This window comes from Phaseolus vulgaris, chromosome 3 (assembly GCF_000499845.2).
Source record: "Phaseolus vulgaris cultivar G19833 chromosome 3, P. vulgaris v2.0, whole genome shotgun sequence".
In the NCBI taxonomy this organism is placed as follows: domain Eukaryota; kingdom Viridiplantae; phylum Streptophyta; class Magnoliopsida; order Fabales; family Fabaceae; genus Phaseolus; species Phaseolus vulgaris.
Window position 1 is genome coordinate 47745601 of NC_023757.2, and position 22935 is coordinate 47768535.

Here is a 22935-nt window from a genome sequence, read left to right on the forward strand (position 1 = left end):
CTGATATCCCTTCACTTCTTTCCTTGTGAACAGTACATCCATAGAAACAAACAGAGTGTTAATGTTTATTTTTTTATTTTTTTTTAATTTAAAATAAATATGTTGTCTTTAATTTTAAATTAGTATTTGTATTTCATCTATTCAGATCAGAGTTCAAAGAAGTAATTTCATGATACATCCAATATTAATTGGGAAATATACTCAAACATAAGATAAGATGAAAGTAGAGGTATCACCATATCATAACTAATCTAATAAAATATATGGACTATTTTGAAAGGTGCCGGTAATTTTTATTCGTAAATATATATGATATATTTTTTGTCTCCAGTAGTATCTTGTTATGATAATTACGGTGTGTTTAAATAAACTTTTTTCTTAAATAGACAAGAAAACAAAAACAAAAACAAAAATGAAATATTTTTTTATAAATTAAAACTAAGTTATGAATAAACTATGTGGTAGTTTTTTTATATATTATCTTTTCTAAAAGATTATTTTTACTTATGTAATATAAGTAATTTTAGCTTATGAAAGATTTTTTCTTATTTTTATTGTTGTATAAATATTTGTGGACAAGTTTATTCAAACAATTTTGAATTTATTTTCTCACTATTCAAATACTGAGTTTGGATTTCTTGATACGGTTCTTTTAAATGTTTGAAAGAAAAGAAATTGAATATCTTTTCACTTTTTTTTCAAAGAATTAATGAAATTAAAAGAGGGACACTTTAAGATGTCTCAACCTGTATACAAGAATTTTGGAGCACATACAAAGCTCTCACCTGCAAAAGGAATGCAATAACCTGTCCTAAAACTACTAAGAACAAAAGCACACTCCGAACAAAGTGCCAAAAAAAACTAAATCACACCAAAAGAATATATTTTCATGATTAAACATTTGTGAACTATTTTGCTCAAAAGGGATAGATGAAGATTAAGTATGATAGTTACATAACTCTGTTTTAGTCATATATTCAAATAATTTTGTTGGTGTCGTTTTCGTATATTTAAAGCAGTTGTGTCCTTCACTATCTATATTATTGGGGTTTAGGGTTAGGTTTTATCGTTCCTTTATGGTTCCTCTTATTCATTATTTACTGTACCCAATGAAAATATTACCAACATCTGCAGTTGTAAAAAGTGCGTATGGAGTTCAAGTTAAAGTTTTGCCTGTTTAACACTTCAATTCATTGCAATCATGTGGATTTAGGGACTTTATTACAATTTGAATTATAACATTGAAAATAAATAAGTTCGAGAAGAAGCATGGAAATAAAATAAAATCACAAATTCAAAATAGAATAAGAAATGTCCATTAAGCCGAAGACTACTGTGTATTCATAGTATAAAAAAATATACATTTAACACTGTTTATAATAATAATTTAAATTAGAAAATAAAATAATTAAATTTAATAAAATATATATATATATATATATTAGTAGAGGCTTAAAAGAAAATAATTAATTTTTTTAAGTTATGAATCTTATTATTAAAATAAAAAATTTAATATTTTTTTTAAGTTATAAGATTTTAGTATAAATAGAAAATTATAAAGAGTTTTTATAAAAAAATATTATTAAAATATCATTTATAAAAATATAGTGTGAATTATTTAAAAATAAATGGCATAATACTATTAATTTAAAATTGAATAAAATTATTTGAATTTCTTATTACATCCTTATATAATTGATTTTTATTTTGAGTATTTAATAATTTTTCTTCAAATTATATTTTAATCAATTAAAAAATTTAACTTAAATATTTAACATTAACTCCATTAGTGCTACTTCTCACATATTCCTAAATGTAAAATAGGCGTCACAATATTTGAAATATTACAAAATAATATAAATTAAATTCTTAATTTTTTGCAATAATTAATATACTGAAAATCTAAATATACCTAAAAGGTTTTATATAAACAAAATATAAATAAATACCTTTTTAAGAACTTAAACAAAAAAATATAATTAATTTATTACATATTTAGTCTTAAAAAATTATTAACTACTTTAGAAAAACAATCATATAACTGGAACTTATTTAACCCATTGTTAAAAGTCATTATTTTGCAACTGTCCCAGCTGTGTTTACATGTTCGTTGTTTGATGGGTATCCTTTCAGCACATGACAAGAAAGAAACAAGAAGACCGGTTTCGGCAATGTTCACAACCTAATTAAGTAATGAATCAGTCGTGAAAAAGGAAATGATCAGATGATACGGCAGCACAGGGTAATCCCATCTCCCACGGGGAGCTGGCAAATCTCAATCCTTGAATCTTGTGCCAGGTATTTGTTGAGCTCCATCACATAGCCGCGAAGAGGCTTAATGTAATCGATAAACGGTGCATCAGGCGACGCCGCCACAGATCCAGCCCATAGAGTGTTGTCGTATCCGATCACCTTTCCGTCAGGGGGAAGAGCCAGGGCAGTGGAGAGAAGAGAATAACCAGTGTATACACCAATTTCCAAGGTGTTCTTGGCATTAATGAGCTTAATAAGCATGCTCAGAAGTTGCCCTTCGTCTGGTGGTGTAGCCATGAGGTTCCTGTTTCATAATATCATCACTAAACTATTCGAAGAACTACTTCCCATGAACTGGAACAAGCACGGTTTGTTCTAGAGACTACATATTTTTTATTAGCAAGTACAAAATGAGCATGATTTTACCGAGGATGTTTTTCTGTCATCTCGCGGAGCTCCTTCAAGCACTCGTGCTCTCTTGGATAAACGCTGGTGTCAAGTATGTACTATAATATAGTACATTTGGTGGCGATAACATGAGACTTTAAAGCGAAAATATTGTTACAATTTCAAAGAGAGAATACAAGAGTTGCAGAATGGACCTGATAGAGTGCATCGCTCTGAAGGAGAGTCTTATGAGAGAGATCTTTGATGCCGAAGACATGGTTTTTGGGTTCCTCTTCATTAGCCATGTCTGTCTTCAATCTCTTGCTATGTCAAGCTGCCTTCAACCTTTAAACTGTTATTTTTTCCTTTCTTAAAGATTTCTATTAATATATAGCGACATAAAACATGTACCACATATTCTACCTACTCGCATTAACTTCCATGATAAGTTCTCATCTTAGTATTTTTATATTCTATTTCTATCATATGAAAATTAAATATATTAGTTTTTATTTTAAATTTTTGTTTATATTATTTTTTATTAAAAATATAATATTTTATTATTAAAGAAATTCTAAAATTGAAGTGAGAGAAAAAACGTGTTAAGAAAAAAATTTCCTTACCAAAGGGGTATAATCTTTTACTGAATTTGTTTAGATGCTTTTGTTTTTGGAATGACAACTTTAAGATAAAGTAATTCTATTTTTAAATATGATTTTATTTTGGTCAAATATTTCATTCTGAAGTTGTGCTTAGAAACATCACTTTTTACTATTTTATTTTTTAATTATTTGTAGGAAAGTAGTGCTTAAAATTACGATATTAATTTTTTTTTATTTTTTATAAATAGTGCCAAATGTACAGGTTTAACATTTTATTTTATTTTATTTTATTTTATTTAAGTCGTGTGTTAACACGATTTTAATTTTTTTAAAGTTGTGCTATCAAGTATTTTTCCTTTTTGTTTTTACTTTTTTAAAAAATATTTTTATTTAATGTTTGTTTTATTTTTTATTAAATGTTTTTTAATTTAAAATAAATATATTATCTTTAATTTTAAATTAGTATTTGTATTTAATTTATTCAAACTATGAGATAAAAGTTCAAAGATGTAATTTCATGAATACATCCAATATTAATTGGAAAATATATAAGATGGAAATAAGAGTTATCACTATATCATAACTAATCTAATAGAATACATGGGCTATTTTAAAAGGAGTCTACACCTTATTAATCTTTGTCGTTATTAAGTTAGCATTTGAAAAAATAAAATATTGGTTTGTTGAATGAGGCATGAAGACAAAATGCATGTTACAAATAGAAGATTAATATAAAAAGAAATCATTTCATTATTTTACAAAGAGGTGGAAAAACAACTAGTTGTTTTATCTTTTTAATCGATTGTTTGACACTTAGTATTTTTGAAATTGGTTGCTTTGTTGTCAAAACAATTCAATCAGTTGTTTTCACAATTCAACCAATTGTTTTTTTTTAAATCCTTAACAGAATTTGTTAAGTTTGGTAAATTTGTTTTAATGGATTCAAAACTAATTTGGCTCCTTCATTAAATGTTTTTAACTGCCTTTTGGAGTTTAAGTAGTTTGTGTTTACGCTCCTGGTAGTAAGAATATATCAGATTAATCTTTTGAAGTTTTCTCCAAGATTTACATCAAGCTTTGATTTGACTTGTCTAAAAGTGGAATATGATTACTGTGTAATTTTTGTAATTCAATCTGTATCAGGTGTGATCATTCGTTATTCTCTCTTTGATTTGTATTTCTGTAAAGAACTGTGTTTCATAGAGTCAGAGGGTGTTCTGATGTGTGGTGTGTTGTAATTGCCAAAGGAAGTGTGTGTTTTTTACGGGTTCAAGATCTCTACTTTGGTGTGTGTGGTTTGTAATCTGTGGTTGATTACATAGTGAAATACCTAGTGGTTTTTGGGGACTGGATGTAGCTCTTGGTGTAAGAGTGAACCAGTATAAATCTGTTTGTAAGATTCTCTCTTTCCCTGATCTCAAATATATCTGTTTTAAGTTGTTTTTATTAACTGCATAAACATCCGGTTGATTTTCTGGAAGTCAACTAAAACAGTTTTGTATCTTGAGCATTTTCATTCCTTTGGCTTTGATTCTTCATTGGCTTTCTCTATAACTTCAAAGTTTGCGAAAAACGTTAAAAAACAATTCACCCCCTATTGTTTTAAGCCTACAATTCTAACAGGATCAAGAATGTGCTCCCAATGGTTATTGATGATAGTCCTTCAACTTTCTTGAAGGACATAAGAATGTTAGATAGTGTCCTAGTGGCCAATGAGGTGGTTGAGGAGATAAAGAGGCACAGGAGGTGTGGGTTGTGTCTGAAGGTGGACTACGAAAAAATGTACGATTCGGTAAAGTGGAATTGTTTTTATATGATATGCTACAAAGGATGAACTTTCATTGTAAATGGATTAAGTGGGTTAGAGGTTGCTTGAAGTATACATCGGTGTCAATTATAGTTAATAGGAGTCCCACGACAAAATTTAAATCATATAGAGGGTTGAGGTAGGGAGATCCTTTAGCCCCCGTTCCTCTTTATTGTTGTAGCTGAAGGTTTGGTTGGGCTAGTTAGACAAGGGTTAAAGGAAAATCTGTTTACAGGTCTGAAGGTTGGGAGGGATGAGATTGAATCTTGTATGTTACAATTCGTGGATGATACTCTTATCATGTGTGAAGATTCCTTCTCTAATGTAATTGCTATTAAAGCTATTTTAAGGTGTTTTGAGATTTCTTCTGGGTTGAAAATCAACTTCCACAAATTTAAGTTGGCATGTATAGATGTAGAGAGGAACTCCCTTGAATGCTATGCAAAAACTTTAAATTGTACTCTAATGAGGATACCCTTCATATATCTGGGGTTAGAACCAAGGAATAAGCAGTTATGGGAGCCAATTTTGAATAAGATAAGTGCTAGACTAAGTGCTTGGAGGGAAAGATTCTTGTCTTTGACGAGAATAATATGCATTCTTAAGTCGGTATTTACTGTCTTACCATTATTTTATTTCTCTTTTTATAATAAAGCTTCGACGTCTGTGTGTAATGAAATTATTAGTATCCAGAGGAGATTTCTGTGGGCATCGGGAAAAGATCACACATCAATATCCTGGATCAGTTAGAAAATGTATGCAAATCCCTAATACAAATGACGAATGGTGAGCAATGAACAAGGGAATTGGAAAGATATTCTTGTATCAAAATACAATTTGAAATTAGGATGAAGTCAATCCCTTAGTAATAATGGGAGTGTAGGAAAAAAATTCCTTATCTTTTTTATTCATATGTTCATCGGGTCTTGTGCAGAAGGCAATTCTTCCTACACCATATTCATTTTAACTTGCACCCTATTATTTTTTGAAATTTTAAAATTACCCTTATTATAGATTTGAAAATCCAAAATAACAAATATAATTCAAAACTAAAAAATACATTACAGACAAAAAAATATTCGAAAGACAAAATTGAAAATACATTTTGGATAAAAAATTTCAGAATTTTAAGAATGTGTTTTGGAAATTCAAATCCAAAATATTTCCAGATAAAAGGTTCTGGAAATAATTTTTATATACACCATTCTTTTATTTAATGTTATTTTTTATAATTTTTATAGGTATTTTTGTCATTTTCAATGTGCATGTTAGAATGGGGTGTAAGGAGAATTTGCATTACCAAACTAACGTAATTCAAATTCTTCTTATACTCATTTTTTTTTAACTTGCATCCTATACACTTTTAAATTTTAAAAAATGCCTCTCGTTTTGAAAATGAAAATCCAAAATTAAAATAATACCTTCTAAAAAAATAAATTTAAAATAGATTATTGTGTTCAGAAATTTAAATAAAAATAAAATTTAAAATATTATTATAGAAAAAAAATACATTTCAGAAAAAAAAAACATTTTATCATTTTACATGAAAATTGGATGCATGTTGAAATTTAATAAGGTGGTGAAAATAATTGCCACCAAAATTATCCTAAGCCCCCAAATCCAAAGTCAAACCATGACCCACCTACAAATCCAACATCGCCCTTGCATGTAACTGAATAGGGTAGGAATGGAAAGTACTTATTCCGTACTTGTCACTGTAATAAGTAGTATTTGCGAAGAAATATGTGTGCTTTTTTTTTATTCGTGGGTATTCATGAATATTTATATTTTTTTAATTTTATATAAAAATATAAAAAGAATTTCTTTAAATATAAATTTAGATAAAAATTAATTTTACATTATAATTACAATAAAACTGCATATAAAATATTAGTGAAAATAATTTTTTTTTAAATAAATTTAAATAAGGTGTACCATAAAGTATATTTTTAAAATTAATATTTTAAAAAAAAAATTTATGAGTTTAAATAAAAAATATAATTATAAAAATTCAAATTATAAAAAATTGTTTAACTTCAACAATAAATTTATTTTGATCACTTATCTTTTGTTTAAAATATTCTGTAACTATGATTAGCGACTTGTGAATATATGCATGTTAGATAGTATGATACATGTATTAATATCTATTAAAGATATTTATTAAATATACGATTTTTTTTTATGTCATCCATACTTGTGTTCACATTAAAGATGGTAATTCAAAACATTATTTATTGTAGTGGATGTTTACTTTTTCATCATGCTATAATCCTCTTCTCTCATTAGTATTATATTATATCTTTCCTCTATCTTACAATTTAGTACATTTAACATTTTTAAAGTAAATTATACTCTTATATTTCAAGTGGTGATGTGGGTATTACATTAACTTATTTTTTTATGTTGAAAAAAAAAATTACACCTTTATTCTTGAATATAACAAAGTCTAATAAAATGATTTGCTTTTTTACGATTTGTTAAAGATGCAACTTTTAGGGTGTGTTTGGATTAGAGGGTGTGGGGGAGTGGAAAGTTGAGGGTGAGTGAGAGTGAAAGTGTGAAGAAAGTTGAGGTTGTTTGGATTGGGGTATGTTAGAGTGGATGTGTGAAGAAAGTTTATTGAAAATTGTGAATGATGTGATAGTTGTGAGGGTATTTTAATATATTTTGAATAGTAAAATTTGTAAGATTACAATTTTACCCTTTATATAAAAAAAGAATAAAGAATGATTAATCCTATTTCATATTTTAGTTAATTATAATTTAAAATTAAAGTATAATTATATTATTTAATATTTTATTAATTAAGAATTATTTTTTATTTAAGTTAATTTATTTACATAATTTTAATATTATAAATGATTTTATAAATTATGTTATGTTATATATATACAAATATATATAAAATTAATTTTAATAATAATTTCCATTATTATGAATAGCAAAATGAATATATTTTAAAAAGAAAATAGAAATTAGAATATAACATGAATATTAAGTAGGTGTCAAAATATATAATATAAAGTCATTACATGAAGAACATAATAATGTTAATTAGAAAAAGAAAAGACATTCCCAGTAATAACATTTGAATCCTTCTTGTGGAGACCTTCAAATGGTTTTCTAGAAGACATATCTTATTCCGTTGTATGATAATAATTTCATCTTTTTCATCGGCAACATCTTCAATGCACCATTTGAAAAAATTACAGCCTAGAACCATGTCACTTCTAATCTGTTTTGAAGAAAACAATAAAATTGAACAATGAATAAGTCGGTCATTCATGTGTAATGCAACAGTCGGTCATTCATCTTCAGACTACCGACATTTTTCAGATTTTGACCTTCAACATCTTCACGAATCATGGTGGATAGTGCTAGTGCTCGATCAAAATTCACTTCCTCAGGAATCGTCCCGGGGTTAACTTAAGATCGTCATACTGTATATGATCAATGGTCATCCAATCCACTTCTTTGATGTGTATCATTTTTCCGCAAATCTCAACGGCAAGGTGACCAGCAGGTGTGAATTTTGCATTTGTATAAAAAACCCTTACCAAATCCTCATAATACGGAAGATTAATTCCGAGGAAAGGTTGTAAACCTTGCCAATTCAAAAGATTTTGGAATTCAAATCCTGGACCAGCAAAAAATGGAGTATGCATCACTTTTGGTGGTAATACTGCTCTTGCATGAAAGTTCTTTTCAAAAACCACCATTTGACGCCTGGTACTGAAGTATCTTGAATAATCAAGAACTTCTGGAATCCTCGTTGGTGGAGGAGGAACGTCAACATCTTCTCTGGAGATTTACCCTTACGGGTTCTGTTACGTTTGTGGGATGATGATGCCATTTATAATGCAATTACTACAATAAATAACTAAACAGAAGTTAACATAATATCATAAAGTAATAATGCAAGTTCAAAAACCAAAATATTACATTGCTAATGAAAGTAGGAGTTCACAAAACAAAATATTAGATGTCCAATAAGTAACACAGATAGTCAAATATTACATGCCCAGTAACTAAGAAAGAGAGTCAAATATTACATGTCCAACTACTAACAAAGGCAGTCAAATATTAGATTAATAATAATTAAAGGTAACCCCACGTAGAGATATGAAATCAATGCCTAGTCCTAAATTCAAACAATTTTGTCAATCGACGCTCATACTTCTAAAAATATTCATTTTAAATACATATATTTTTATTTGGATTCTGTAAACTTATTTATCTTTGTAATAATTTATTATCAATCTAAAATAAACTTTTTCTGACTTTTTAAATTACTATAACATTTTTTATTAACATTTAATTCTAACACCAATAATTTATGTGAAATACAAATTAAAAAAAAAACTCAAAATGATATTTCTACTTTAAAATTTTACTGTTATTTTTAATTAATACAACATTTTTATAATGTTTTTTATTATAACATTAATAAATTATGTTTAATTTACAAAAATGAAAACCCTATCAAAATATTTTTAAATCTGTTTCATAAACAATTTATTTTGAAATAAATAATTACTTTCTACATTTATAATTAAAATATCAATTAAAAATAGCACTTCTAAAATATCAATTACTTTTTAAAAAACCTACAAATTACAAATTTCTATTTCCACTTGTAAAAATATTCATTTTAAATACATATATTTTTTTCTTATAACAATTAAATCTTATAACAAAAATTACAAAAATATTTTTTTAAATCTTTTCAACTAATAACATTAATAATTTATGTCCAATTTAAAAAAATATTAACCATACATAATACAAATATTCATTTAAAAAAAATTATCTATTCTCTTATAAACAATTAAATTAAATGTTAAAAAAAAATTAACTTTGTATATTTATTATTATACAATATTTATTATTAAAAATTCATATTTCTTATGTAATGTTTTTCTGACTTTTTAAATTAGTATATCATTTTTTTTATAACATTTAATTCTAACACCAATAATTAATGTGAAATACAAATTTTTAAAACATTTTTTTAAATTTTTTTAATTATAACATTAATAAATTATGATAAATCTACAAAATTGAAAACCCTATAAATTTTTTTTTAAAATTTTGAATTTTATTCTGTCTAAATTAAATTTTGTAAATCTTTTTTATAAACAATTCAATTTTAAATAAATAATAACTTTGTACATTTCATACAAAAATTTAAAAATTCACTTGTCTTTAATCACCTAAACTTCAAAAATTTTTTGTTTCCATTCTGAAAATCATTCATTTCATACAAATAAATATTTTTTTTAAATCTTACAAAAATTATAACTATCTACAAAAATTAAAACACCCAATCAAATAATAACAATAATTTACTAACTCCTTAAAATAATTAACTAAACTAAAGTCTAAACAAATTATATTACGACCAACCAACAATAATTTAGTAACTCCTTAACATAATTAACTAAAATAAATTCTAAACAAATTATACTACAAAACCATAATCATCCAATCATAAATATAAAACAGAAATAAAAAAAAATAACTTTACATAAAAAAAATTAAAAACCTGAAGATAAGCAAGAACAGCAGCACAAGCAGCACAATAGGATGACTTAGGATGAAGAACACTGCCTGAAAATCACATAAAAAAAATTCAGAAACATAGAATTCCAAAAAAATATAGAACATAATCGATTATGCTCTCAGTTATGCACAGAGGATAATCGATTATCCAGGGATAATCGATTATGTGTGTAGGCAAAAATACACCATAATCGATTATGGCACACAATAATCGATTATGGCCCATTTTCAACACACCAGATAATCGATTATGCCTGTAAACTTTTACAGATAATCGATTATGTGTGTAGGCAAAAATACACCATAATCGATTATGGAACACAATAATCGATTATGGCCCATTTTCAACACACCAGATAATCGATTATGCCTGTAAACTTTTACAGATAATCGATTATGTTCGTTGAAAAATCGATTATCTGCCCCATAATCGATTATCTGACTTGTTATAATTGAGGCATAATCGATTATGCACCATTCCAGACTTTAGCTCTCACCTCAGACGAACCCAGATCAACCCAGATTAACGCAGATGAATCACAAGAACAACCCCAGGACGTGAGATGAACAAGGTATACTAACAGAAACGAAGATGGGTTATAGGAATCTCTCCAACCACACTACAATGCACTCTCAGATGGCTCGGTTGCTTTCGTTTTCTGTGAATGGAGGAAGGAACTTCATGCTGTTATATAGCCACGCCCACCTACCTCACCCACTCACCCACCATTGCATTCACTCTCCTTTCACAGATTCACACAGAGTCAAACGATTCCTGAGCCAAGTCAGGAATCTCATGGCTTCATGTGGCATGCATGCGCAGAGGCACTGTTTCTTGATTCCAGCAAAAGCAAGGGTAACTTTGTAACTTGCTTCAGATGACTTGGCACTCCCCATCTACAGTGCAACTTTCTCTTCTTCTTTGCGCAGATAAACAATTCGCTCAACTTTCTGCTCCCCTCCACACTCACCCGCAACCATGCATGGATCCAAACGGGGTGCTGTTGTGACATCCGTCGTCGCCAACAGTGGCACCCCTGGATCCAAACGAAGCCTTAATCACTTAGGAAGTTGAGAGATTCTATCTTTGATAAATTAAATTGAGTAATTCAAGTTTCAAGGTCAAAGCACACAGAGAAAGTACTAAGGAATAAAGAAAAAATCAACTCAAAACATAAGGATGACTAGAGAGAATAGGAAAAAAATAGGAAGGAAAATAATTATGAAAACAACATAGATACAATTTTCCTAATTCCTTTTTATGCTCTTAGTTTCCATGTTGATTTCCTTTCACATATATTATGCCTTCTTCCATCCCTTTATGTTATGTCATAATTGCAACCACTAGTCCCGTGTTCAACCTCATGATTCTCATCCCTTACTCATGTACAAATTGGAATCGAGATGGAGAAATTGTCTTAATGGGAATTAAGTCACTACAATTGACCACTAATATGGTGAAACAAATTTAGGAGAGGATGAAGCATCTTTGAGTGACTAAAAATTTCATAAATAGAGATAATGTTATGTTGAGTAGAGAGAAAAATCCTTAAAATTTCAAATGGAGATAATGTATTTTGATAGTTACACATCAAATTGAAAAAGTTACCTCCTAAGTTCATTGGGTTGTACCAAATTATTTGACGTATTGTATGGACAATTTTACCTCCACATTTGACTAATCCACCCAATTTCTTTTTGGTGTCACAACTAAGTATATATCTAATCCAAACCATATTTTGGAATCAGATGAAGTATAAATCAGGGATGTTTTATCCTTTGAAATTAGACCTATTTTAATTAAGGAATCTCATATGAAATAGTTGAGCAACAAAGTCATAAATATATGAAAATGATTTGTGATTTCAAATTAGGAGATTCCACTTGGGAGCTAAAAGAGAGAATGAGAGAATTTTATTCTTACCTCTTTCTTAGTACGTGAATTTCCAAAAGTCAAACATTTTTGTGTTGTTGAAAATGTAAGACTTAATTTTTTATGGATTAGTAGAAAGGATAAAACTTAAAATTCTAAGTTATTTTTAAGTAAATACATTAAAAAATTTAATATTTATTAATTTATTTTCAAAACTTGCATTCTTTCTAAAAAAATTCTTCTATACTCTTTCTACAATTTCTTCATTTCTAAAGTCAAATTTTATCACTTCCCGATCAAATTATACTAACTAGTAGGTTGCTTCATTTAGATCAATTGTATCCGGTCATAATTTACTTTAGAGTCATCAAATTTTTTCATTCCATTTTCTCTCTAGTTCTATTTATTAGTTCTATTTATGATCATCCTAGGGTTTCATAAATTTAATTAGTGAAAATGTTCATGCGAATTGGTTGTTGGGTATGAAGTCAATACCAATTGGGTTGGGCTGAGTAGACACCATGTTTTAATTAGTGAGCTTAATCATTGTGTCCCTTTATTATCTCTATTTATCTCTATTTAAAGAGATCATTGTACTTGTAATTGGTGTGCAACAGGATATAATGTAAACCTAATAGTTGCCCGTGTGGATGTAGGTTGCAGTTGGCGACCGAACCACGTTAAATCTTGTGTTGTTTATTTTTCTGCAGTTGATTTGTGATTGTGTATATTGCTTTCGTGTGCATTTTTTCCATCATTGGTGTACTTCTTGAACATTTTATTGTTGGTTAGGTGATATAGCTAAGAGTTTTTGGAGAGTTTTAGAGCTTTCAATCCTTTTTCTCGGTGGGAGCTACTTTGGAAATAAAGAATTATTATATTAGGAAAGTTTAACTATATTAAAACACTATCTATAGTTTGTTTAAGTAAATTAAACTTATATATTTACTGTTAAAAGAATAATAGTTGATTATGCATTGAATTCTAGTTGTTGAAATAAGTTGCGTTCGGTGGAATTAAGAGTTGCTAGACCATGTTTTGAATTATCGATAAAGTTATGATTTTGCATATAGGTTGTGTTGGAGTTATGATACATGATAGTTAGAATAAGCAAAAATAGTTAAAATAGTTTTGGGAAGTTGCTTGTGGAAACTGTTGATTTTATTATTTTTGTGTATATTGTTTGAGTGTGACTTGTAGCTTAATAGATATTCAAGTGCTAATATTTATTGTATTTACATAACAATATCACTCAAACATTCATCTAGTCACTTCAGCATTTCTCTCTCCTTTAGACTTTTCATTGCTTAATTCTAGTTAGCTATGTCTGGTATGAATGATATATGAATTATTGAAAATGATAGAGATGAAAATTTATATAGTTTGAGTGGATGAATTATAAGGGAGATAGGTGGTATGTTTAATAAGTTAAATGTAGAATATTATAATTTGGGTCAAATTGGTTCAAAATAATCTTATTTAGAATCATATTTTTCAACTTCTTTTTTTGTAAAAGAGTGAAGTAGAACCATGTTTAGATCAATTTGATGCAACTTGTAAAATCTTGTAGAAGTATGAATTATGTATAATCATTGAGTGACCACTTCATTTGTCTAGGGATATTGAATTAATTGAAAATCCGAGAGGTTTATTCGTTAAGATAAATTCATGTAGTAAAATTATGAGTTTTGTTTATTGGACAACTAAAAGTTGTTGCACGAGTTGTCTCCTTTGGTTCATAATGGTGGTTGAATGAATTTCAATAGATGCTTAATTCACGAGGCAAGAAAAGTGAAGAATGAACGAGAGTATTTTCTAAATTTTTGAAAAGCAAGTCTTTACATGTTTCTAAATGCTAAAATTAATTTATTAAGTATATTTTATCAATATATTATGTTTGAATATTATTATAATGGATGAATGATAAATTTGCAATTTATTAGTCTTTAATTTGAGTTGGACTGTATATGAATAAGAATATATGATATTATGGTTGTGATATGACATGTGGTGTTTGTAGACATAGTTAATTTCAAGAGGGAATACTACGTTGAAATGTTTATGTCGATCGTGTATTGAATTTGTAATTCTTGGAAATATATTATCTTGACTCTACTTTTAATTGGACTCACTTAGAGAATACCAGGTGGTGAAAGTAGACAAATGTTTCTATCACTTAGCTTGCAATTTGAAATAATTAAGTTTAGTAAGTCATTGGAATTTATCTTTTCACATGAGTAAATAGTGTTTCTTGTCTTTGTCTAGTGTCAAAGAGGACATTAGTGTGATAGATGCAAAATGTTTGGAGTCTAAATTCAATGCATTGTGTCTTTTGAAAGTTGTCAAATGTTTTTTTTGTCATGAGTTTGAAGAGATGAGAGTGAGATTGCCTTTGAGATATGACAAGTGATGCATGTATGTTGTTGCATTAGATAAATAGACACTTGAGTTAGTATGTATGATGGATAATTTTTTTATTCATGTGAATGTGGTATTGGATAATGTTTTGTACGACCTAATTTATTATTATTATTTTTTTTATGTTGTGTTATGAAAAGAATCAAATTACTAACTTATTCTTTTTGTGGTCATGTTTTATATATGAGCAGAGGATGTAGTAGATAAAAGAATTTGATAAGAATGAGATAGTGCATGAAAAATATTATATATTTTAGTTTTTGGATGTTTTTGCTTGTTTTTGATGATGTAAAGAAACTTGTTTCAAAGTATGAAGGGGAGGAGGGAGGGAGTTTTTTGTGTGTTTCTTTCAATGGTTTTGAGAGTGGAAGAGTAGATGGGAGAGAGGGTGGAGAGTTTTTTTTTTCAATCTTCACACAAATGAAGACATTTGTGGGGATTCATGTAGAATTCTTGTATTTTACCTAAATACCATTGTGCATGCATTTTATTACAATATACAAAATTAAATATTACATACATTTATTTATAATTTCAGAAATATTTAATTCTACTATGAATAACAACATATAATTATAAATAATGAAAATAAAAAAATAAAAAATAAAATTATAATATCAACAGAAACATATATAGTTATATAAAATAACAAATGAATATAACAATAAATATTATTTTCATAAATTTTAATATATTTAATAAATTTATTTCAATTTAACACAAAAATATTTTCTATTATATTTTTAACTTTATATTAAAAAATATAAATAATTATGGATATTATATATTAGAAAATTTAATTAATTCAAATCTAAAAAAAATATCATAATTCATTATTCAAATATTTTTAAATCATCCTCACAAATTCATCCTATCATCATTCAATTCAAACAACCTCACACATCCTTTCTAATCATTACAAATTCACCTCGTCTCCTCCCCACAATTCTCTCCTCAATCCAAATAAAAAAATTAAAATAAATGATTTGGAGCATGAATATATAATAACAACTAATTAGAGAGAAAAAAAACTAGTTATTATATTGACTAAATTATATACTAATTAAAAAAGTATTGATATATAAAGTAGTTTTTATTATTAATAAAAAAATATAAAATAATTTTTATATTGATATATAAGTTTTTAGTTATTATTAAGCTATAATAAGTATAAAAATAAAAATAAAATATTATTTATTATCTTTAAAAGCCCACTTTACGATCTTACTTTAATAATATAATAAAATATTAATCCTTTAAGTTAAAAGATAGAAAAATTAAAAATGAAAATAATTAATTGTATTTTTATTAATGAGTGTCAAAATATTAAATTTAAAAAAAACTGTTAAAATAAGTTTAATGAAGAAAAATAAATGTTGGCATTAAATATTAATTAAATTGCTCCGCTTCATAAATAAATAATCATAAATACAAAGTTAAAAAAAAAATAGTAATCATAAATACAAAGTTAAAAAAAAAAAGTTTTTATTTAACATTTTGATGCATGCAATTATGTTTTCAAGATACAATGATGATGCTATTAATTGAATTAAACAAATATCACATTACTATTTCAGTTATTTAAAGAAAATTTACCAAACTGACCGGAATACAAGAAAAATAATGCTGGCATGACTGTTAAATAGAAAAATACAGAAGAAACATTTAATACATACATTGTCACATTTTGAAATTTATAATACAGGCAAACACGATCAGCGCAATGGAAAACAAGCAACGTTCAAACCACTGTTCTAAACAATGCAATAAATGAAGCATATTTTTAAATTAACATAACAATAAAAATAAGAAAACAATTAATTCTTGCAAGCTGTGACAAGGTAAGAGACTGAATGCTTTACTATTTGAATATATTTAGATAAGTAATTAATGAATAGATTTAATGTTTTTCTCTATTAATTCATTGCAAATGTATATATTCTTAAAAAGAAAAAGACAAAGATATAAAAACAAATATTAAATATATGTTTGGATTTAAATTATAAAATTAAGTTAAATTGAACTCAATTGAAAAAGAAATCACTGAAATTTTTAAATAAACTAGAGTTTGATGTGAAATTTTTAAGTAAATATAAAAACAATATCAAATATGCTAACAAAATAATAAATGAAAATTGGAAGTTAGTTTGATCTGAAAAAATACATTAATGTGATATTAAATAGAAATTAAAAGTTATTCTGAACGTTTTATTGACAATCAATAAAGAATAGTAGAAAAAATAAGTTAAAGAGGAAGAATGGTGAGGTAAACCAGTATTTGTATATAGGAAAGAGAATTTCAATAAATTTTTATCAATAAAAATCAATGTTGGGCAACACTGCCCTCATCAATTTGTTTATAAATAAGGTTTTCTTCACTATTCACTTCACAGTCTTCAAAATAAACACAGTTGAATGAACAAAGGTTACCAAACCTTCTGCTCAGGACCCACCTCTGCTTCTATCTACAGATCTTCTTGGTATCTTCTTCTTCATCTCTCTGTCTTCTTTATACGTGATTTACTCTTGTCATATAGGATTTTCTTGTTCAATAATATCATTTCATAATTGGATCATGTTGAAATTTATTGTAGTTTATGCACAGATTTGTGGGGCTAATTCATGTAGTTTTTTTTTAAAGGGTTGAAGTATTTTTGAATTTTTTTATTTTTTAATAAAAAATATTATTTCATTGTATATAAGGGAATGAATTTTACTTTATACCTTATAAGCTGATCTTATAAGGTTGTGTTTTTCACTTCTTAATATGGTATCAGAATCCTTTCAAATCTATCATAGTAAAAATTTGTTGGATTGATCACACCATACATTATTAGACTGACCGACCATTTATAAATATCTAGTTCTCATACATTAGTCTTGGTGTGAGGTGTATTGTAACTCACATTAGAGATAAAATCATTTTACAGTATATAATTGAGTATAAATTTTATCTTGTAATCTATTTTTATAAAGTTAAATTCTTAATAATTTTTTCCCCTTTTTTACGACCTTTGATTTATGATTTCGTCGATTTGGGTTTTTGATTTGTGCATGAATGTGTTGTTTCAGAACTCGATTATGCATGGTTTACCTTCATTGATCTCACCATTCCTCGGATCTAAAAAAATCTGATTTTTTTTTTATTCTTTCTGTGCATCTATGTCCCAAAATCGGTATTTAGGGCTTTTGTTTGTGAAAAGTATTCTTTTAAGCGAAGTAGTTTTTATTGCTCAGACTTCGGAGGGTACTCCAATTCTTACATATTAAAATTCAATTTCAAAAGAGAAAACTACTTTTTAAGCTCTATTATTGTTTTTTATCTTTTATTTTTCTTTACCTAAAATTCGCATTTTTTTTTCAATTTTTTATCAGTAAAATAAATGAATAAATTGGGGTATTTGAAAAAATGATTCAATTTACATAATATATATATATATATATATATATAATGCTGTGTTTTTTATGTTTAATTAATAAAAGTTAGAAAAAGTGCGTCTAGGAATGCAAATTAAGGAACATTATAAAACTGGATTTACAAATAAGGATTCTATTAGAGAACAAAACTTAAAAATCTCAACCTTAATTTTATGTTCCGGATTTAAAAAAAAAATAATGAAATGTGAGAGGAATACACATTTACTTCCATTTACAGGAATTAAAAACCATAGTTATCCATATATAGTTATGAATGTATAAACAGGAGTTTAAATATTCTATCTCTAAAAATATTATGTCCAATGCATTTAACATCCTATTCAATTTTTATTAGCAACCATAAATTTTATTTTTTATCATTAATGAATTAAATAAATTTCATTGATGCTTTACGTTTCCACTACTGCAGAACAGTGAAATCATTAAATAATTACTATTTTGGCAGTTAAGCAGGTTTAGACTCAGTAGAAGCCCCACAACCTGCCCCTTAATATTTTCCCCTTCCTTTCATCAATCTTTGGCATTCAGACGTAAATTTAGGAACAATGAATCCTCAAGGTGAGATAATAATCCATTCCTCTTTGGAACATTTATTTGTTTTGAACTATTTATCTATTCTGATGATCCTTTTGCTATATGTAGGTGAATCATCTGGAACGAGCCCTCATCTATCGATTGAATTACTGGAGAAGCTGCTTCCTTCTTTTCTTCTTGCTGCTGAAAATAGGCAAAGGGCCAGTAAAGAGCTTCCTTTATTTCCCATTCCTACTGTTCATGAAACCCTTAATGTAGGATTCGGATCCAACATTTCTCTTTCAAGTTCCCATGCTGGAGCTTCTCAAAATCCTTCCAGCTATGTTGATTTGACATTAAGGCTAGGTCCTCCCAATCCGGGTGCAATAAGACCTACTGCTATGAGTTCAAGTAACATTTTTGCACCAAGACATGCAGTGGGAATGCAGGGCATGCATGGAAGCACCAAGAGAGGTTTTCCTGGCCATGCTTTTGGAGACCTTCATGTGGGTAACATGGGTCAACTAGCACTACTGGCCAAACGACGTGCTACTGAATCTCACATCACTGCAATCAACAATGTGAACCCATCACCACCACTTTCTCAGATGCAGCAACTATTCCGTAATACTCCACCCGCTAACCCCATTCAAGGTAGGTGCTGATCCCTTCTTCATGCAAGATACATTTGCTTTCCTCTTCATAGCTCATCATAGCTCATCTATTTATGTTAGACTACACCATGCACTTTGCTTGTTAGTCAAGTTTTGCTTATAAAAGAATTGCTTAAAAAAAGTTGAAATACATAAAACATGAAATAACTTATTTAATAAAAAAAAATAGAATTCTTATCACTATTATTTGGAAATTAAGATAACTGCTAGCTCCTAATCAAAGATGCAAAGTTCTTACTAAAAAGATCAAATCACACTGGTCAGTAGAAATAAATTCTTCTTTTGGAATGAAACAAAGATTAGAATTTGTATAAATAACATCTCACTTAATGTAGTGATGCTTCTGGATTTTAGTTATGCTTTGGTCATTATTATTTTTATCTAAGAAGATAATTTTCAGACACGGACATACCCAACACACACAAGTTCCATGTAAATAATGATTTTTCAAATCACTCGCACATAAATGTATATAGACTACTTTAATGTACATTTTTTTATTTTTAATGATAATAAAATAACGAAATTAATATAGTGTATATTTATTGTAGTTGTAGATAAGATTTAAATTTTTAATTAATAAATTTGATTTAATAATAGTTTTTAATGAGTGTTTATTAAACTTTATTTAATAATTTCAAGTAAAAATTAATATATAAATAAATATATTATTATCATATTAGAATATTGAAAACATTTTCAGAAGTTTTCTACCAAAATGCTTTTTGTTAATTTTAGTTTTTTTTATTCCTTTATCTCTTTTATTCTATCCTAACATTTTTACTTCTAAATTGAATTATAATATTTAAAACAATATCAGTTGTTAAAAAAAACGTTTAATATATAGTATACATAAATCTCATAGAATTTATAGATTTATTTATTCAAGTAAAAAATTGAAAAATGTAATCAAGAGCGTAGTATTAGCCTGACACGACATTACTAGCTTTATTGACTAATGTTCCTAACCTGACCTAGATTGGTGTACAGTTGATTTTTATTTTATGAAATTGAGATAATATTTGTCTTTTTAAAGTTGGGAACTCTTCTCAATTTTTATATAAAAGTGATACAACTTTTTTTTGAATTATTTTAACTAATAAAATTGTGTCAGGTTCTCAGATTTTCTAAAAAAACGATCTATTTTAATAATAATTATCTTGTAAAAACCGCTAACAGTGAATTGTGAAAAGTCAAAGGTTTAGATAACAGGCATGTCAATTGTTACTGTTACTCTTTGTTGATAAAATCCAACCAAATCATAGACCTAAAACCTCTGGAATTCAGCTTGTGGTACAGAGTTCATTATTTACTGTGGACCATGGGTTCCATTACAGTAACTCATTGCATAACCCCACGTATATATGAAGTAATACTCTAAGTGAATTAGCAGATAAATATTATATAATATATTTTCTCAGCTCTTACAGTAGGACAAGGAGGTCTAAAGGGGAAGGCAATTGAGTCATCATCATCATCAAGTCACTTTCGCCATATGGGGGTACCTTCTCAAGCATACATCCAAGAGCGTCTCCAGTATCGTCCAATAGGTTCTTCACCATCACCTCACAACCTCACTCATGGACCACTACCTGTAGCAGCCATGATGCAAAACCTATGCCCTATTTCATTTGAGCAGAGACTTGACAACGAGAACATAAAGAATGCTCAGAATGACTCAGAAGAGGAGGAAGAGGAGGAGATACCTGATCAGGAGGACCAAGGTGGTGATGTTCTTCTTGCCCAAGATGAACAGATGGCGGAGGACCCTGTTGATGATGAAGGAAAGTACATCATAGAGCCTATTGGGAAAGGGTAAGTTAACATATTTTCTGCATTTGTATTTGTTTAGAAAATATTTATGCTAATTTCTTTTTATACTGACTTCTGATTTTCTGCAGTTGGAATCCAGCACAACGAGCAGTTGATGGCATTAACTATGTCATTCAATCCCAGTTCCGAGGTGTCTTCCATTCTTATGGCATGATCCCTTCAGCTGATAGAGAAGAATGGTTTCGCGTATTCAAGGCAATTTAGTTTTACGGAGGATTTTATTCATTTATAGTTTACAATAATTCTTTCATTCGCATAATGGCTATTTCACAATTAACGTGTAGGAAAAATGCACTTGGGAGGCTCGCCATGAGCAACATATCCGTAAGAAATTTGATTCATATTGCTCAAAACATCTTGCGGAAATCCTTACCCAGGTGAGGAACACTAGCAAGAAGCCGCAGTGGATGAAAGTGGAAGATTGGAATGAGCTTCGGGCCTATTGGGATACCCCAAGCTTTAAGAACATTTCCGCCAGAAACAAGGCCAATCGGACCTCCAACAAAGGTAGTAGAACAGTCCACACTGGGGGCTGCGAGGCTTTTACTGATGTGGCCAAAAATTTGGTATGAATCTGCTAACACGTGTTTTACAAATTTTGTTTTGTTTTCCAATCTAGTAGTATTGTATTTATACATTAATAAGGGTTTGTTGCCTTTCTGGTTTTCAAGGCCAAGAAGTCTGGTCCAGATTCCTACCCTGATGAGTTTTTCTTGGCTACTAACAAGTACAAGTCCACAGGCAATTGGGTAGACAGTTCCGCTCAAAAGACATATGTGAGTTATTTTAATTATATACATTATGTTCTTAAGAAAATATTTTTCTTATAACTATATTAATTTTTGGTTTGAATAGGAGGAGTATCAGCGTCGCCTTTTACAGCAACAGTCCCAGGTTGGTGAGGCCTCCTCCAGTGTAACACAGAACACCTGGAGTGAGGTTGCTAAAGGCAAAAGCAGTGGACATGTCCAACCTAAGGCAACATCACTGACTCAAGAGTCTGGTTCTCCACCTTCATCCAGCGAAGGTTCTGAGGGAATAGATAAAGCTCAGCAATAAGCTGCAAAAGCTCAGCAGCAAGCTAGGTAAGCTCAAAGGAATGTTGCATTTGTTTGACAGGATGATCCTACAGTACATTCGCAAATTGAGGAACTAATGGAGAGAGGAAACAATGAAGCAAAATAAGGTTATTTGCAATGCTCTAGTATGGGACAATTTAGATCAATATTTTATTTTTGTACTTTTGATTTGATCGTTTTCGACAATTGAATATGTTTGGATGATAAGGATTTATTATGATATGGCTTTTATTTATTTATATTTATTTTAAGTTATATTATTTTTACACACTGCGGCACCCACTAAGGACCTATAAAACTAGAAAACCAAACCTCCAAAAAGCCCGAGTCTAGCTGTAACGGGATACACAGTTGTAGCCCTGAAGGAACAGCCTTGTTGCAGCTGCAGATAAAAGATGCAGCATCTGAAGAAACAATTATTTTCCTTAAAGAACCCCAGCAGAATATTTACACAGCCCAGAACATCTGTAGGAGAGGTAGTAACTGCCACACA

General features: G+C 28.4%; 2 protein-coding genes across 2 annotated transcripts; one reads left to right on the plus strand and one right to left on the minus strand.

The window, feature by feature from the left end:
* Positions 1-2038: 2038 nt before the first annotated feature.
* On the minus strand, positions 2039-2993 carry LOC137808291 (caffeoyl-CoA O-methyltransferase-like). The gene is made up of 3 exons (XM_068609323.1): positions 2856-2993; positions 2680-2759; positions 2039-2557 (listed from the first exon to the last, which is right to left on the minus strand). Exons 1-3 carry the CDS (start codon positions 2943-2945, stop codon positions 2221-2223), a joined length of 507 nt encoding a protein of 168 aa, XP_068465424.1. The 5' UTR covers positions 2946-2993; the 3' UTR covers positions 2039-2220.
* Positions 2994-17294: 14301 nt separating this feature from the next.
* Positions 17295-22680, plus strand: LOC137805962 (uncharacterized). The gene is made up of 8 exons (XM_068605838.1): positions 17295-17385; positions 18789-18901; positions 18986-19510; positions 20952-21345; positions 21432-21558; positions 21648-21929; positions 22035-22139; positions 22219-22680. The coding sequence occupies exons 2-8, from the start codon at positions 18889-18891 to the stop codon at positions 22420-22422; spliced, it is 1650 nt and encodes a 549-aa protein (XP_068461939.1). The 5' UTR covers positions 17295-17385; positions 18789-18888; the 3' UTR covers positions 22423-22680.
* Positions 22681-22935: the final 255 nt, after the last annotated feature.

Coding starts and splice junctions, on each gene's coding strand:
- LOC137808291 (XM_068609323.1), bottom strand. CDS start 2,945: ATGGCTAATGAAGAGGAACCCAAAAACCATGTCTTCGGCATCAAAGAT. Junction 2,760..2,855: donor AGAGCGATGCACTCTATCAG/GTCCATTCTGCA, acceptor ACTATATTATAG/TACATACTTGACACCAGCGT. Junction 2,558..2,679: donor ATGACAGAAAAACATCCTCG/GTAAAATCATGC, acceptor ATTATGAAACAG/GAACCTCATGGCTACACCAC.
- LOC137805962 (XM_068605838.1), top strand. Junction 21,559..21,647: donor AATGGTTTCGCGTATTCAAG/GCAATTTAGTTT, acceptor ATTAACGTGTAG/GAAAAATGCACTTGGGAGGC. Junction 22,140..22,218: donor GTTCCGCTCAAAAGACATAT/GTGAGTTATTTT, acceptor TGGTTTGAATAG/GAGGAGTATCAGCGTCGCCT.